We start from the raw sequence: 17323 nt of genomic DNA, 5'->3' as shown, positions 1-17323 counted from the left end.
TGGCTGTTGTGCATCTCTAATTAAAAATGTCAAATGTGTGTGAAAAATATAAAAGAAACATTTTAAAGAAAGGTTAAATATGGGAAAAATGACACTATTTTAGCTATTTTCTCAGCACTTTAGATGTAATATTTTGATATGAAGTGTTGAAATGATCACGTGAGATAAAAACATGAGGGCGGATTCTTGCCAAGACAAGTCAAGTTCCCACTCGTCTTTGATGATGTCATCAGCCAACGCCATGCGTCCTGATGCTTCCACCCGACGTACTCATCAACATCGAAGTCATCGCACATCACCTGATCATCCATCAGGCTTGGCGGCAACTAAGCTAAGTGCAGTGATGCTAGCTCGCCGGTGTCATTTAGTCGCCAATAAGTCAAAGCTTCCGCCGCTTTAGCACCGTCACTTCTGGGAAAAAGATGCTTTATTTGAAGCGCGTCATGTTGTTATTTTGAAATATTGTGCTTAACACTTCTTGGAGGTTTTAACGCTACCGTAACACATCACGTCCTTCGCTATTTCAATCACGTTGAATGAAATACACAATTCTACATGCTAGTTTCTATGTTCAACCATACAATACGTCAGTCATTTCTCTCTGTTTCCATGTGTCATCATATTCACATACAATGGATTATCTTTTTGGGGGGGGTAGACAAGCCAGGCTCCCTGGCCACATCATGAAATCGATTTACAACATTCCAAATAAATGGATACAAGTTACATCCTGTATACATATACACACCCTTAAGTTTACACAACTATGAAATACACACAACATTGAAAATAAAATACTCCAAAAGTAGAAAACTTTAAATAACTTCACATTTCTAAATGGCTTTCAATTATAGTTAATGTATTTTCCTGATGATGATGTTGATGATGACCACTGCTGTACTAAATGTAAAAGATTATTAGGATTGTTTCCATTCCACTGAGTGCTGTTTGCACGCTATTCAATTACGCAGCCATAAAAAGGGTAAAAAAAAAAAAAGGAAGCAAAATAAAGACGTGTTTGTTTTCCATTGAAAGCTTGACTTCATGTTGTTGCTGGGACGGCAGCTGCATGTTAATATTTGTTGACATAAATTGCTGATGCAAACACAAACACTGTGCACACACACACACACACACACACACACACACACACACACACACACAGACTAAGAAGAAAGCTCCATGTTTCAGGAAGCTGGCGTCACACTGAGAGGCTGACTGGCGAAACACGCTCAGCGTTTGCGTGACGATGCAGACACCGCTCGCCTCGCTTCTCCAGGCTCTTTTTCTTCTTCTTGTTCTTTTTTCCGTTCTCTAAACGGCAGCACATAACCTGAGGCCAAACCAGCGGCGACGCACAATTTCCTTCAAGAACACACGCTTTGCCTCGCATGGCGTCCTGCTCACGTTTCTCACACCGCTTCTTCATCAGCGAGCACAAAGAGCGGCAGTCGCTGCAGCCGTTTGTGCAATCGGCAGTGTGCGCCCTGATGAGAAGGAGGTACTGCAATGGCTGTTAGCGTTTCCTCTTTACTTTAAATGGGATTGGACCATCTTGGCTTCAGGGGCAGCGAGGACCAATTAGCAAAATGACTGTAAGAAACATGAAGAAGGAAAAAAAAAAAAAAAAAAAAAACAGGAGAGCGACAATTTTTGGAGGGTGCTGTTCGAAATATTAGCTAGCACACTACTTCCTGGTTCACAAAAACAACGTACTCGTCAGCTAGCAGGCTAATTCCATTGAAAATGTCCAATTAGAATGGTGCCACTCTATTGACATTCTAGGAGCACTTTGAATTACCTTGTGGATAAACTGTGATCGATAAATAAACTTGCCTGGGATAGGCTCCAGCATACCTGCAACCCTAGTTAGGCCAAGTGGCATAGAAGACGGATGGATGGATGGATGGATGGATGGATGGATGGATGGATGGATGGATGGATGGATGGATGGATGGATGGATGGATGGATGGATGGATGGATGGATGGATGGATGGATGGATGGAATGTTAACAAGCGTGCTACTTTCTGGTTCATAAGGACTGACGTAAATTAATCATAAGATCAATGACACAAGGCAAAAAAATAATTTAAAAAAAATCAATGACAAATTTGTGGTTGTTTGTTTTTATATTAGCTCGCAGGCTAATTGTCCGATATGTTTACATTCGGTGGTGGGGCAACACTTCCGTTATCACTAAAACCCCAAAAAGAGACAACAAATTTCGGGCATTTCTCATAGTTGATGTGTTTGATGTTTCGCTAGCAGGCTACATAATAACGTACAGGACAAGGCTACTTCCTGGTGTGTGGAAAATGGCATACGACGATTCATTAAACACACGAGTTCAACTATTTGGATTCCGGGGCAGCGAGACGCTTCCATCATGAGTCAAACAGCCAACGGAGACGACCATATCCTCAAACAAACGTGGAAAACCGTCGCAGAGCGCCATATTTGTGTTTCTTTGTCGGCCAGCATGCTAGCTAGCAGACTACTTTCTAGTTTCATGGGGGATAAAACCTAAAACATTCAGACTAAACAGCATTTGTGAGATAAATTCCTCTTAGGAAGTAAAACATTCGGAGAGTCGAGTATATTTTTGTGTGTTTGTTAGCTAGCTAGCTGGTCACCACAACTACGTTCTCCACAAACCACACAAAACAAAAAAAAAAAGAATTGGATGGTACGTCCGGTTGTGGGCTAGGCTGAAGACAAACTACTTCACGCTTTTGGTTCTTGCTGGGTACGTGAGCAAAGTCGCGACAACATTTGGTTTTTTGGTAGTGATGATAAAAACTAAACACTAATAAAAACAACTAGGCCTGGAGTGGCCATGTTGTTATTAGCAGAGGACAACAACAACAACAACAACAACAACAACAACGAGGAGGGGGGGTCTTATCCAATAGGATAAAATTGTCTCCTGCTAGATTCCAAATGTGTCCAAAGAGAGTCCCCGGCCCACGTAAATCATGTCCACGGGCGGAAGGATGGATTATAGGATGCTACTGTACGTAAATGCGTGGACTGAGGAGGCGGGCCATGAGGAGAGGTGGGGTAGGGTGGGGGTGATGGGTTTATAAATCATGCTAAATATGGAGGCCGGCTTATGATAAGATAATAGCATCACTGCCAGCAACGTGACGCCTCGCACTCCGCTTTCTAAATTTAGGAAGTGGCAACACGAACATAACGTGCTGCTTTCTTGCCATGACATCCAGTATTTGCAAACATTCATCACATGTTTATGACTGTGCGTGCGTCACAGCGGGTGTTTCTAATATTCTGACCCATGCCTACCGTATTAGTGATGCCTAACCCACAATCAGCAAAGAAAGAGCATTATTGTCTTGGCAAAAGCACCACTTTTCATACCTAATGTTGCTTTTACAAACATGCTAATGCGATACAATGTTATTACAATAACGACAACTTTCTACCACAACTTCCTGTACATTGAAAGCAAACGCAATCAAAGATGACTGCAACTTGAAATAAGTGATGCTCTAAAGTCAGGCTAACAGACAATCAAATGTAAAAGTATATATAGAAAACACCTTTCTTGAGGCACAACACCACCTGCGCACAGCCTTAAAAATCCGATTGATTGATTGATTGATTGATTGATTGAGTGGTAAGTGCTGGTGGCCGACACACAAACCCCAGAAGGTGGGCTTACCTTCCGGGGCTGCTCGCTTCCCTCGCCAACAACCACCACCTCCTCCACAGGCAGCGGCGGTCGTCCTTCCTTTACTCCGCTCCAACGAGCTCTTTATCCGGTAAAGCCTTGCTGGTACTGCCGGTGCTGCCGGTGCTGCATTATCCGGGGCTTGAAGCTCGCTGTCAGGGTCGCTAAAGGTGAGTTTGTCCGGGGGTTCTGCGCTCTGCTCTGGGGGGGTAGCGAGGGTAGAGGAGCGGACCGTCAGTGTCGCAGCTGAGCTGACAAGGACTGGAGGCAAACGAGCGGACCACAATGTAGAAAAAGACACTTTAGTCCCCGTCAGGCTCCTCCCACTTTTTAGACGTCTCTGCTACGCACCTTCACGTCAGCACGACAGCGACCTCCTCAGGTTAACACGTGCAAGTACAGGCAGCCTTGGCTCATCAAGCTTTGTGCTCATTTGTCTTTTTTACTAACTTCTTCTGACGTAATCGCATGATTACATCACGACGTTACGGCATAATGGCGTGGTGACGCGACGACATGACATGATGTGACGACATGATGTGATGATATGACATGATGACGTGAAGACATGATGACATGATGTGATGACATGATGATGTGACGTGATGACATGACGTGATTAGATGAGGTGATGACGTGATGACGTGATGAGATGATGACGTGATGAGATGATGATGTGATGACGTGATGAGGTGATGACGTGATGAGATGATGACATGAGGTGATGACGTGATGAGATGATGAGATGATGATGTGATGAGATGATGATGATGGGATGATGTGATGACATGATGACGTGAAGACATGATGACATGACGTGATGACATGATGATGTGATTAGATGATGTGATGAGATGATGACGTGATGATGTGATGACGTGATGACGTGATGAGATGATGACGTGATGAGGCGATGACGTGATGAAATGACATGATGAGGTGATGACGTGATGAGATGATGACGCGATGACGTGATGAGATAATGATGATGTGATGACGTGATGAGATGATGAGGTGATGAGATGATGTGATGAGATGATGACGTGATGAGGTGATGACGTGATGAGATGATGACGTGATTAGGTGATGAGGTGATGACGTGATGAGATGATGATGTGATGAGGTGATGATGACGTGATGAGGTGATGACGTGATGAGGTGATGACATGATGAGGTGATGACGTGGTGAGATGATGAGGTGATGAGATGATGAGGTGATGACGTGATGAGGTGATATGACGTGATGAGGTGATGACGTGATATGACATGATGAGGTGATGACGTGATATTACGTGATGAGGTGATGAGGTGATGACGTGATGAGATGATGTGATGACGTGATGAGGTGATGATGTGATGAGATGATGACGTGATGAGGTGATGACGTGATGAGGCAATGACGTGATGAAATGATGACGTGATGAGGTGATGATGATGATGTGATGTGATGACATGACGTGATGAGATGATGACGTGATGAGATGATGTGATGAGATGATGACGTGATGAGTTGATGACGTGTTGAGATGATGACGTGATAAGGTGATGAGGTGATGACGTGATGAGATGATGTGATGAGATGATGACGTGATGAGGTGATGACGTGATGAGATGATGTGATGAGATGATGACGTGATGAGGTGATGACGTGATGAGATGATGTGATGAAATGATGAGGTGATGACGTGATGAGGTGATGACATGATGAGGTGATGACGTGATGAGATGATGACGTGATGAGATGAGGTGATGATGTGATGAGATGATGACGTGATGAGGTGATGACATGATGAGATGATGTGATGACGTGATGAGTTGATGATGTGATGAGGTGATGACGTGATGATGTGATGAGATGATATGATGAGGTGATGACATGATGAGATGTGATGAGGTGATGACGTGATGAGATGATGACATGATGAGGTGATGACGTGATGACGTGATGAGATGATGACGTGATGACGTGATGAGATGATGACGTGATGAGGTGATGACATGATGAGATGTGATGAGATGATGACGTGATGAGGTGATGACGTGATGAGATGATGTGATGAGATGATGATGTGATGAGGTGATGACGTGATGAGATGATGTGATGAGGTGATGACGTGATGAGGTGATGACGTGATGAGATGATGTGATGAGGTGATGACGTGATGAGGTGATGATGTGATGAGGTGATGACGTGATAAGGTGATGATGTGATGAGGTGATGATGTGATGAGGTGATGACGTGATGAGATAATGATGTGATGAGGTGATGACGTGATGTGATGAGATGATGACGTGATGACATGATGAGATGTGATGAGATGATGACGTGATGAGGTGATGACATGATGAGATGTGATGAGGTGATGACGTGATGAGATGATGACGTGATGAGGTGATGACATGATGAGATGATGACGTGATGAGATGATGACGTGATGAGGTGATGACGTGATGTGATGATGTGATGAGGTGATGACGTGATGAAGTGATGACGTGATGTGATGATGTGATGATGTGATGAGGTGATGACGTGATGAGATGATGTGATCATGTGATGAGGTGATGTGATGAGATGATGACGTGATGAGGTGATGACGTGATGAGGTGATGAGATGACGTGATGAGGTGATGACATGATGAGATGTGATGAGGTGATGATGTGATGAGGTGATGACGTGATGAGATGATGATGTGATGAGGTGATGACGTGATGATGTGATGAGATGACGACGTGATGAGGTGATGACATGATGAGATGTGATGAGATGATGACGTGATGAGGTGATGATGTGATGAGATGATGTGATGAGGTGATGACGTGATGAGGTGATGATGAGATGATGTGATGAGATGATGACGTGATGAGGTGATGACGTGATGAGATGATGTGATGAAATGATGACGTGATGAGGTGATGAGATGATGACGTGATGAGGTGATGACATGATGACGTGATGAGATGATGACGTGATGAGATGAGGTGATGATGTGATGAGATGATGACGTGATGAGGTGATGACATGATGAGGTGATGTGATGACGTGATCATTTGATGATGTGATGAGGTGATGACGTGATGATGTGATGAGATGATGACATGATGAGGTGATGACATGATGAGATGTGATGAGGTGATGACGTGATGAGGTGATGACATGATGAGGTGATGACGTGATGAGATGATGACGTGATGACGTGATGAGATGATGACGTGATGACGTGATGAGATGATGACATGATGAAGTGATGACGTGATGTGATGAGGTGATGACGTGATGAGGTGATGACGTGATGAGATGATGTGATGAGGTGATGACGTGATGAGGTGATGACATGATGAGATGTGATGAGATGATGACGTGATGAGGTGATGACGTGATGAGATGATGTGATGAGATGATGATGTGATGAGGTGATGACGTGATGAGATGATGTGATGAGGTGATGACGTGATGAGGTGATGACGTGATGAGATGATGTGATGAGGTGATGACGTGATGAGGTGATGATGTGATGAGGTGATGACGTGATGAGATGATGTGATGAGGTGATGACGTGATAAGGTGATGATGTGATGAGGTGATGTGATGAGGTGATGACGTGATGAGATAATGATGTGATGAGGTGATGACGTGATGTGATGAGATGATGACGTGATGACATGATGAGATGTGATGAGATGATGACGTGATGAGGTGATGACATGATGAGATGTGATGAGGTGATGACGTGATGAGATGATGACGTGATGAGGTGATGACATGATGAGGTGATGACGTGATGAGATGATGACGTGATGAGATGATGACGTGATGAGATGATGACGTGATGAGGTGATGACGTGATGTGATGAGGTGATGAGGTGATGACGTGATGAGGTGATGATGTGATGAGGTGATGATGTGATGAGGTGATGACGTGATGAGATGATGATGTGATGAGGTGATGACGTGATGAGGTGATGACATGATGAGGTGATGACGTGATGAGATGATGACGTGATGAGATGATGACGTGATGAGATGATGACGTGATGAGGTGATGACGTGATGTGATGAGGTGATGAGGTGATGACGTGATGAGGTGATGATGTGATGAGGTGATGATGTGATGAGGTGATGACGTGATGAGATGATGATGTGATGAGGTGATGACGTGATGATGTGATGAGATGACGACGTGATGAGGTGATGACATGAGATGTGATGAGATGATGACGTGATGAGGTGATGATGTGATGAGATGATGTGATGAGGTGATGACGTGATGAGGTGATGATGTGATGAGGTGATGACGTGATGAGATGATGACGTGCTGAGGTGACGATGAGATGAGGTGATGACGTGATGAGGTGATGAGAAGAGGCCCAGGGGAGGTGCATGTGCAATGAGTGGGTCATGTGTCTTTGAAGGCCATATAAAAGGAGGAGTCGATGTGCTGTGACTGCAGCAGCCAATAAGAAAACAAGAGCAATAAAACATTTAACTGCCACCTTTTGTAGGCCTGCGTGACAAACAAGGGAAATAAAAGTCCACCATTGTACTTTTACAGCTTTGTTAACATGTTTGTAGTGGTCACACTTGACTTTTACGTTTGTTTTTTTGGTCCATGTTTACACTGCAAGGTCATAAACGAGCTTTGGATGAAGCAGAGACAGCAAAGGAGGCCACGCAGCAACACTTGACTTAGTCCATGTAATGTAAACATACATAAAACTCTATTATTATTATTATTATTTATAGTCTCACACTACTCTACTCTTCTATTTCCATCACAATAAAACAGCCTCATGAGCTACAATACATTTCATTAAATGTGTACTTGTTGTTGCGCTCCCTCTATTGGTAGAAGCTGGTAATAGCAACACCTTATGGCAGGGTACTTACTGTCTTTTGAGTCAGTATCATAAGTGCATTATAATAAATAGGATTTATTATATATATGTATATATATATATATATATATATATATAAATAATATAAATGTACATCATATATATGTTACTTTACTATTAAATGTCTTAATATTGGAATCATTAAAACATTTCTAAAATAAATGAGAAAATCGATAATCAATTGTAAAACAAGAATAAAATAGTTGATAGTAAGACTGACTGATGACCAAAACAATCATGTATCTATAACAAATAGAAATAATTAGTTTTCCTTCTATAGGTCATTCTAATAATTAGGATATGTGACACATATACTGTATATGGAAATGGAAATAGAAATAGAGCTTATATTCAACATAAAAACAACATGTCAGTGACCCCAAAAGAAATCCTAAATACATAAACACTAAATGAAAGATTTCATTATTTGACTTTAGAATGAGAGTAAATGTGGTTTATTTGACAACATTCTAGATTAAAACAAAAGAAACATTACTATTATTATGATTATTATTTAAAAAAGCCAAAGTGTTGGCAAGTCTGGATGAGAGACAACATCACCATCTGTTGTGGTTTGGCCTTTTTTTCCCGCCTGAGTATGTCAGCATCTTAGCGTTTGCATGCTAGCGTGTGCATGTTAGCGTTTGCTGGAGCAGCTTGAACCCAAACACCCTTCAGGCCTCCCAGACGTGGGTGATGTCCTCCACAAAGCCAAAGCACGCACAGCAGACTTGGAAATGGTGTTCCCTCGCACCATCGCGTTTCCCCTTTCATGGACTCACTGTTTCGTAGATTTTTAAAATGCAATTTAAGGGATTTTAAAATTTATTTTATGAATGCTGTTACAGGCCGAGCCTGGCTCTTTAAGAAGAATTGCATTGTGGGAAGTCCAGTGTTGAAGTTCTGTGCTGTCTTCATCAGGATGAGTTATGCACAAACTATTCCCATGCAACCTTGTGGAGGGGCGGGGCTAGGCCAAGGAAGACCGCTAGGAGTTTTGGTGCAGATCTGGATAGAGGTGCAGATGCACTTTTAATCTGACATGTTTCATGGAATCAAAACAGTCAAATAGATCCAACCCTAGCTTCATCTGTCCAATGTCCACAATCACTTGTTCATCTTGCGTGACTTCTCATTTTCCACGTTCAGATACATGCATGCCAAGAGAAATAATCCAGATAGAATCCAGTGCTTCTGCACTTTAATCTCATTTTAAAACGATGGAAATGAAGACTGCATGAGCAGATGATTTATATTTGAATAAGGTGTGCAGTCCGAAAGGCAAGATTAGCAGCACAAATGTACCCAAACAGGACAAGCAGTAATCATAATCTCATAGCTAAAGCTTTTCTATGACTTTACATGTGTTTTGGTAGGGAAGATTGCGTGTAGTTAATGAAGGCTTTAAGACAGACACAGTTTGACCCTGGAACAGACAAACAGGCTCCACGAGCAGTTCACAACTTTTATTTACTCAATTTGGACAAAAACACCAGAATTTTCTTGTACGATACAATCAGAACATCTGAGGCAGATATCCCACCATGCACCACCCCCCTCCCCCTCCATGAAAGGAACAGATTAGCACCAAATCAGCACCAACTTAAAGAAAGAGGAAGCTCCGTCTAGAAAGAAAACAAAAGCAGTAGGATTCTTGCTGTGGGAGCAAATGGTTTGTCTTTTAAGAAACAAGCAGACCGCCCCCCACCCTCCCACGTCCACCCCCCCCCCCCCCCTCGCTAGGCAAGCTATAGCATTGATGGGGGTGCATGCTGATGAGGTTATTGGAAAAAATAAAATAAAAATTCAAGTAACATCCGAGCACGATGGCGGGGGCGGAGCAATACTGTTGATATGGGCGGGAATACTGGCACAGAAAATGAGTGGAGGGGCGGGGCTTGAGACAGAGATCCTGTCCTGTGTCGACGTCTTCCACGGTGAAAGGTGGGACTAAAACCCTGCAATGTACTTTGAAATATAGATTTGGATATATTCCTATCAATATAGATATACATGTTCTTTCAATAAAAAGCTGGGGGGGGGGTTTGGTTTTCTATGGGCAGGCTAAGAAAACAGGGGGCGTGGCTTGGCCGTGCTCGTATGTCCCTTCATGCTTGCCGTAGTGTGAAAATGAGGGCTGTGTCTACCGTGACGAGCACCACATCAAACCAAAAAAAAAAAAAGTACATTTTGCTACATTTTTGGTGGCGGCGTCCCGGGGGCCGCGTGGGGTCACGATGGCGTTTGTCATGCTTCAAGGTTTCCATGGAAATGGTGAAGAAGCAAAGATGGAAACACCTCATAGTGACGACAAACCCTCGCTAAACTACTGGGGCTCCGTGGCGAGCACCCACCCTTCCCCACCCCCCGCCTCCCCCCACCCCCCGTCCCCGTGGTGGAGGAGCTGCTGGTCCGGTTGTGCTTGTCGTGTGCTCAGCTGAACAACTCCACCTCCTCCTCCTCCATGCTCACCTCGGGGACCAGCTGCTCCTGCTCGCGCTCCCCTCGGCCGTGTGTGGCGCCGCCCCCTGGGGCCCCACTGGTGGCGGCGAACCAGGGGTGCTCCAGGATCTCGCGGGAGGTGAGGCGCTCGGCGGGCTCGCGGCGGAGGATGGAGCGGATCAGGCACTTGGCCTTGGGGGTGAGTGTGTCGGGGACGTTGAAGTGGCCCCGGCGGATCTTGCTGAAGAGGGAGCCCGGCTCCACGTCATGGAAGGGGTAGCGCCCCACCAGGATGGTGTAGAGCATGACGCCCAGGCTCCACACATCGGCCGCCTTGCCTGAGTAGCTGCCGCCGGCGTTGAGGATCTCGGGGCTGACGTAGGCCGGGCAGCCGTGTTTGTCCGACAGCGAATCATCGCGGCCGTCCAGGATGTACGTGTCCTCCAGGCTCTCCAGCTTCACCACGCTTCTTCACGCACAACACAAGAGCACAGGGGGCCGGTGTCAGCACATTGTTCCTACACGCCACACATCACACATCTACTCTGGAAACAAACAGCCTCTGGCGAGCCGTCGCACCAAACACACGTCCGTTCCATCGTTAAACGCTCCTGCTTGGCCTTCCCAGGAAAATACGTAAACAGAAACATGTCCAAACATTCAGCAGCGATGGGGAACTGCCAATGCTCAACTTCAAGCAATAAAAAGACTGTACTGCACATAAAGTTAGCATTGACACTGTCCAAACATTCCTAAAAACAGCCACTCTTTCTCTTTTTATTGTGGATACAAGACTTGGATGTGCCATGCTAGTGTAAAGGTAACACACAAGTAAAAACCCACAACCAAATCCAATCATGCCACTTTACCTCGCTGCTTAATTGGATCAATTACATATGCAGGATATTTTGCTCTCAAAGTGATACCGATAGGACCAATATGATACTGCTGTATCTGCTTTTTTTAAATGGAGATGCAAGTGTAGTTTGTGCACACCTGGAGAAACAATTAGTCCTAATGAAATATGACATCACTACTAGCAGGAGAACCAGAGGGTAGAGGGGGAGGAGCCACCTGGCGTGGCCCAGTAAGGTGCACTGTATTCGGGCACACACTCCTAGCGGCCGGTGTGCCGCCACAGAGGTCCGTGGTACAAGCATGCAAAATGTCTTCCTCGGAAAGTGAAAGTTTGTTTCCAAGTGATCTCAGGGGAAGTTACTCCAGGCCGTTCACATCACAGGCAGGGGGGAAAGGAGCGCTTGATTTGCTCACCTGCACGGTATGGGTAATCTCGCCTCACTGGAGAGCGTTTTTGAATTCTGGGTTATCTGAGCCATTTTTAATGTTATTGGAATGATGAGATGACATCCTAATTCCCTCATGTTGATGATGGATCTGATAGTAATTAGAAGTACGGTGCACCCCGAGTACAAATCATTGAAGCTGTTTGATGTTTTGCATTTCCTTCCCTTACCAGCCATCACCATGGTGTAGCATTACACCCCGACCAACTGCTTCAATAAAACAAAAACGGGGTAATTTGCCTTGACGGGTGTCTTCTGAGAGGAAGTGGAGCACGTAATTCCTTGGGATTAACTTTGACATTTGCTTTCACTTGAGATAAAAGCCTTTTAAAAAGCATCAGCACGTGGTTAAAGTGGGCCAAGATAAGAGCTGATTGTCTCCCCTTGAAGAAAACAAGCAGCATGTGTTTAAGCTGCCAGGATAAGCTGAGGCCGTCAGCGTTTAGAAACATGGCCGTGTGTGAGGTCTACGTGGATCATTTCATGCAGACATCCCACCTTCCCAACATTATTTGTCCCACGATGCCTCATGAGATGAAGCCAATGAAGGCTGTGTGCTATTAAATACACACGCTCACACGCCTAATGTTGTTCTTTGAGCTTTTCTCCTTTCAAGTGACAAGCATGTGTCCCATCTGCTGTCATGTGCAGGAATCTTTCTTCTCAACGAGTCTTCATTTGAATGTTTTTGTGTGGATTAGTTTTACAGCAATACCGAAATAATCATACTGGCTTTCATGCACTAACGTGCCTGACTTCATGTATTCATACACTTCCCCCACGTATGCTGCCATCTTTTTCTTTTCCTAATGAAAGACGTGCATCATCAGCATAACATTTAAGATCACGACACCAACCAGCCGTCCTTCTTTCCACGCTAGTTTCCAAGAGGAATGACATGAGTGTTAAAAGATGGAAACGTGAGCTCATTGCCAAGTGAAGTGCTGACGTCATGCCGCCAGGGGGCAGTAGAGGAACACAAGTCCAGCCCTGCAATGAATCCTTCCCGTTTGCTTCCATACCATTGTTGACATTGCTGGCCATGAAAGGGAACACCTACGGTGGTCATGAACATCACAGTGAAGTCATCTGGTGCAAAAGCAGTCAAACATCATAGATTTCATTCATTTTACTGTTTGCCTGCTACTACTTCTACTCTTTTCTTTTTTAGGAATCGAAACTAAAATGATCTACCAGTATATGAGTGGAGCTACCGGCTGGTTTTAGGAATAGAGTGCTCGGAATCTAATCCGAGATGTTCCTGCTAGTAAGTTCTCCCAGGTGGTGAACTGTGCTGTTGAAGGAGTGGATTTGGGCCGCGAGTTGCCAGGTGTCCAGGGTTAGGTTCCACTACTGCACTCACCTGCTTTCATTCTTGAAGACAAACTTCCTCAGCTTGAGGTCGCGGAGGACGAGTCCGTTGTCGTGGCAGTGCGCCACGGCCGAGGCTATCTGGTAGAAGAGCCGGGCGGCCTCGTCCTCCCGCAGCTTCTTGCAGGTGCGCACGAAGGAGTGCATGTCGCCATGGCTCCGCTCGAAGAACACGTAGGCTCGCGTCTCGCCCAGCAGGATCTCCAGGATCTGGTTGATGTGCTGGTGGTGGCCCAGGGTGAAGTATGCCGCCAGCGACTCCTGGTAGCGACCGATGTCAAACACCTGTGGACGGTGACGATGCAGGACGTCAGCAACTAACCCAAACGTGAAGAGACTGGCCTCACAGGCTCACACAGTAGCCCCCCACCCCCTTATATAGCCTTCTACAACACCTGCTGGTGTGTCACACACCTCATCTTCTTTGCAGTTCCACTATGGTGCGGCTAACTTACTTTTACACTTGTGTGACAGTACAGAATGTGAAAAATCACAATGCATGAGGTTGCAGAGCCTCCCTCTGCTTAGACATCTTTAAAACGCCCACATCACCTGTCGAAAATATTGGTTTAGTTTGATTACACTTCTATGATACAGTGGCTAACTTCTTTTTACACTTGCATGACAGGTAAGTGTTACACCAGATGCTCAACAAGCCTCCCTAGCCACTCCCTCCAGTGCCACAGTGGCAGTATATACAGTGGCTCACTTCTTTTTACGCTTGCATGACAGTTACGATGACGAGGGAGAGCAGTGGATGAGGTCGGCAGGTCTTCAGCGAGCCTCCCTCCTCACTTCCTCCAACGCCTACGCTACAACATTGCTTCATTTCCTTGACTTCTTTTTACACTTAAAACACCGCCTGCACAGGCCAAATAAGGCTTCAGTTTCACCCTGGACGTAATAACTTCCTTTTCCAAATAACAACAAAGCAGAGGGCGAGCAAGGTCACGTGCGACACACCAAAACAATGCAAGTGTCATATCAGCCAATAGCGACACGCGCCACAGCCTCAGGTTGCAGTGCCTCTAAAGTTGCCATGGCAACAACCCCCCCTTCTAATTGACTTCCAGCAGGAGAAGCTCGGGTGAAGGAAGAGCCGCTTGTCCGGTGGGTGGATAGAAGAACCAGACCCCACAGCGTCACAGGGCTGGTCAATGGCACAGGTGGGGACTGGTTAGGTCACGTGTTGCATGACAACATCAGGCACACGGTCTCATGACACCCAATGAAAAATGCAAAGGAAGATGATAATGCCTTGCATGACCATCTGAGGGCACTGCAGCCCACACATTACTTCTGCAAAACGCATTGAAGTCCTTTTTTATGCAGCATTTCCGTGAAAAGCTTTATGATTTGTTCACGCTTTCCTTGCCCTTCTCCTCCCGCCCCCCTCATCACACATGCATGGATGTATCAATACATCCTTTCAACTGTCATGTCTCATGATCATGGATGCATGTTAGTGGTGAGCATCACGCTGATCTTGGACCCTTTCCTTGGGCTACATAGGGCGCCCTAAATATTAGGAGCGCCTCCCGGTATGATGCAAGACCACAGCCAAAGTACAACCGCCTTTATGAACGAAAACTGAGCAGTGTTGTCTTTTTAAAGGGTTTTCTGTGATGCACATCTTGTCTTGGCGCTCAATGCCTGTGCAGAAACCGTGGGAGAGGTACTTCAAGTGTGTGTGTGTGTGTTTCCTGCTCCTTTGTCAACGTTACGTCATGCAATCCACACCGTGGCCCATTCACTTTTTCCATTAGGCTCCTCTTTGGCTGCCAGCTCGCTATTTGCCATTCAAGCAATCACTAAGCGGTGCAGACTGCAAGCCTGGAGTGCTCACTGGAGGCATTATGAATGCGTGCGTGCCCACCTGGACATGAGCGCTCACCTTGCAGACGAGTTCTTCCCCGCTGTGCAGGTGTGCGGCTCTGAAGACGTGGTCCCCCTCCAGGGGCTCCAGCAGGAGGTAGTCCCCGATGCGGGAGATGCAGTGCGACGAGTCCGGGGTCTCCGGCGGGCTGGGAGAGCCGAGGTTGGGGCTGAAGCTGTGGTGGGACTCGCTCGCGGTCCTCAAGCAAGACAAGTCTTCAAAGTCGTGCGATTTGTGCCGCGATCTCCCATGACGTGAAATGTTAATAGGATGTGACCTCTGTATGTTCATGGGGGAATGCGGCGTCACAACTACACCGGATCGGCGACGTTCCCTTCTTCTTCTTCTACTTGGTTGCTTCAGCTCAGACGCCGCTGTCTTATTCCCAATAAAGCAAAAGGGCTGCAGTCCAACTTGCAGGGCATCAACAGGCAAAGCTAGCTTGAAATGTTCACTCGCTTCCTTTGTTTTCATTCAGCCGCTTTGACTCCCCAGCGAATATAACCACCCGGTGTGCTAAATGCGGATCGAACTGCATTAAAAAACTAACCAACAAAAAAGTCAAGTTTCGAAGTGCAGTGAATGGGTTGCTAGGTCAGGCAGCTGCTAGCTTATTTTACCGGTGTAAAAATGGTGTGGCACGTTTCGTACATGGAAACAATAAACTTGGCTCGTTTCAGCTTAAAAAAACACTTTCAAAAAGGAAGAAAAGTGTGGCGGGAATAAAAAGTCAAACTTGTTATCCGACGAGTCTACGTGTGAAAAGATGACGGCTAGCAGGTATAGCTTGCTAGTTAGCCTCCGTGCTAACTGCTAGCAGGTCAGTGCAACGGCCTTGTTCCATACAATCCACGCTCGGCATGGACAAAGCTCCACGCACGGAAACAAAACACGGAATCTTCAAGGTGCGGGTTAGTGGAAGTCGTCTTCTTCTCTCGCTTCCCGGTGGAAGGAAGGAGGGTGCCGCTTGCTGCTGCAGGGATGACTAACGTAAAGAGGGTAGGTAGGAAAGGTAGCAAGGGAACGGCCGGCCGACTTTCCCGGACCTATCCCTTGACTCAGCAGGGCATCCTCTCTGCCGTGGCGCCGCGGAGCCTCTTGCGTGGGCTGTGGGAAGCCTGCCGTGGTTCATTCAGTGCAGAGTGGAGCCACACACTGTCGAACACACCGCAACCCTGCACCCTTAGCCGGAGGAAGGGGGGGGGGAGGCTTCACATAACACACACACACACACACACACACACACACACACACACACACACACACACACACACACACATACGAGCCTCCTGCCCCGCCCCTTTACGTCACTGCAAAGGGGGCTTCCTATTGGCTGACTCTTCCATCTTCATGAATAGTAATGCCGTCATGTGGTAGCTATGCATGGGGGGGTACTGCTGTACGTGCAGCATTTGAATGTCTTTCTCCTTGGAATTCCATAGCAGGGAATATGGCACGAGTGTCTTTTGCTTTTGCTTGTTCTTTGCCTTTTTAATAATGCCACTATGGAGGGCAGTGGTGACGGCAAAGAGAAAAAACAATGATAACCATAGAAGAGGAGTTTGGCCAAATTGTGAAAAGGCAAATGGTTTTTACATGGCTATGTATTCTATACCATGTATTCTATGTATTCTATACCATGTATTCTATACCATGTATTCTATGTCTTCTATACCATGTATTCTATGTATTCTATACCATGTATTCTATGTATTCTATACCATGTATTCTATCTATTCTATA

At 45.7% G+C, this 17323-nt stretch overlaps 2 protein-coding genes across 4 annotated transcripts in view; both read right to left on the bottom strand.

The window, feature by feature from the left end:
• The window catches only part of LOC129172436 (kelch-like protein 29), a 241953-nt gene extending 237969 nt beyond the window's left edge, over positions 1–3984 (bottom strand). For all 3 annotated transcript variants that reach the window (XM_054762143.1, XM_054762142.1, XM_054762144.1), the window contains exon 1: positions 3685–3984. The gene's annotated coding sequence lies outside the window, so the exon portion shown is untranslated. The remainder of the gene's footprint in view (positions 1–3684) is intronic.
• A 5550-nt stretch (positions 3985–9534) lies between these two features.
• On the bottom strand, positions 9535–16822 carry trib2 (tribbles pseudokinase 2). The gene is made up of 3 exons (XM_054762602.1): positions 15599–16822; positions 13697–13989; positions 9535–11498 (listed from the first exon to the last, which is right to left on the bottom strand). The coding sequence occupies exons 1-3, from the start codon at positions 16052–16054 to the stop codon at positions 11021–11023; spliced, it is 1227 nt and encodes a 408-aa protein (XP_054618577.1). The 5' UTR covers positions 16055–16822; the 3' UTR covers positions 9535–11020.
• Between the last annotated feature and the right edge of the window lie 501 nt (positions 16823–17323).

The sequence above is a fragment of the Dunckerocampus dactyliophorus genome, chromosome 19 (assembly GCF_027744805.1).
Source record: "Dunckerocampus dactyliophorus isolate RoL2022-P2 chromosome 19, RoL_Ddac_1.1, whole genome shotgun sequence".
Lineage (NCBI taxonomy): Eukaryota > Metazoa > Chordata > Actinopteri > Syngnathiformes > Syngnathidae > Dunckerocampus > Dunckerocampus dactyliophorus.
This window is presented reverse-complemented; position numbering and strand designations above follow the sequence as displayed.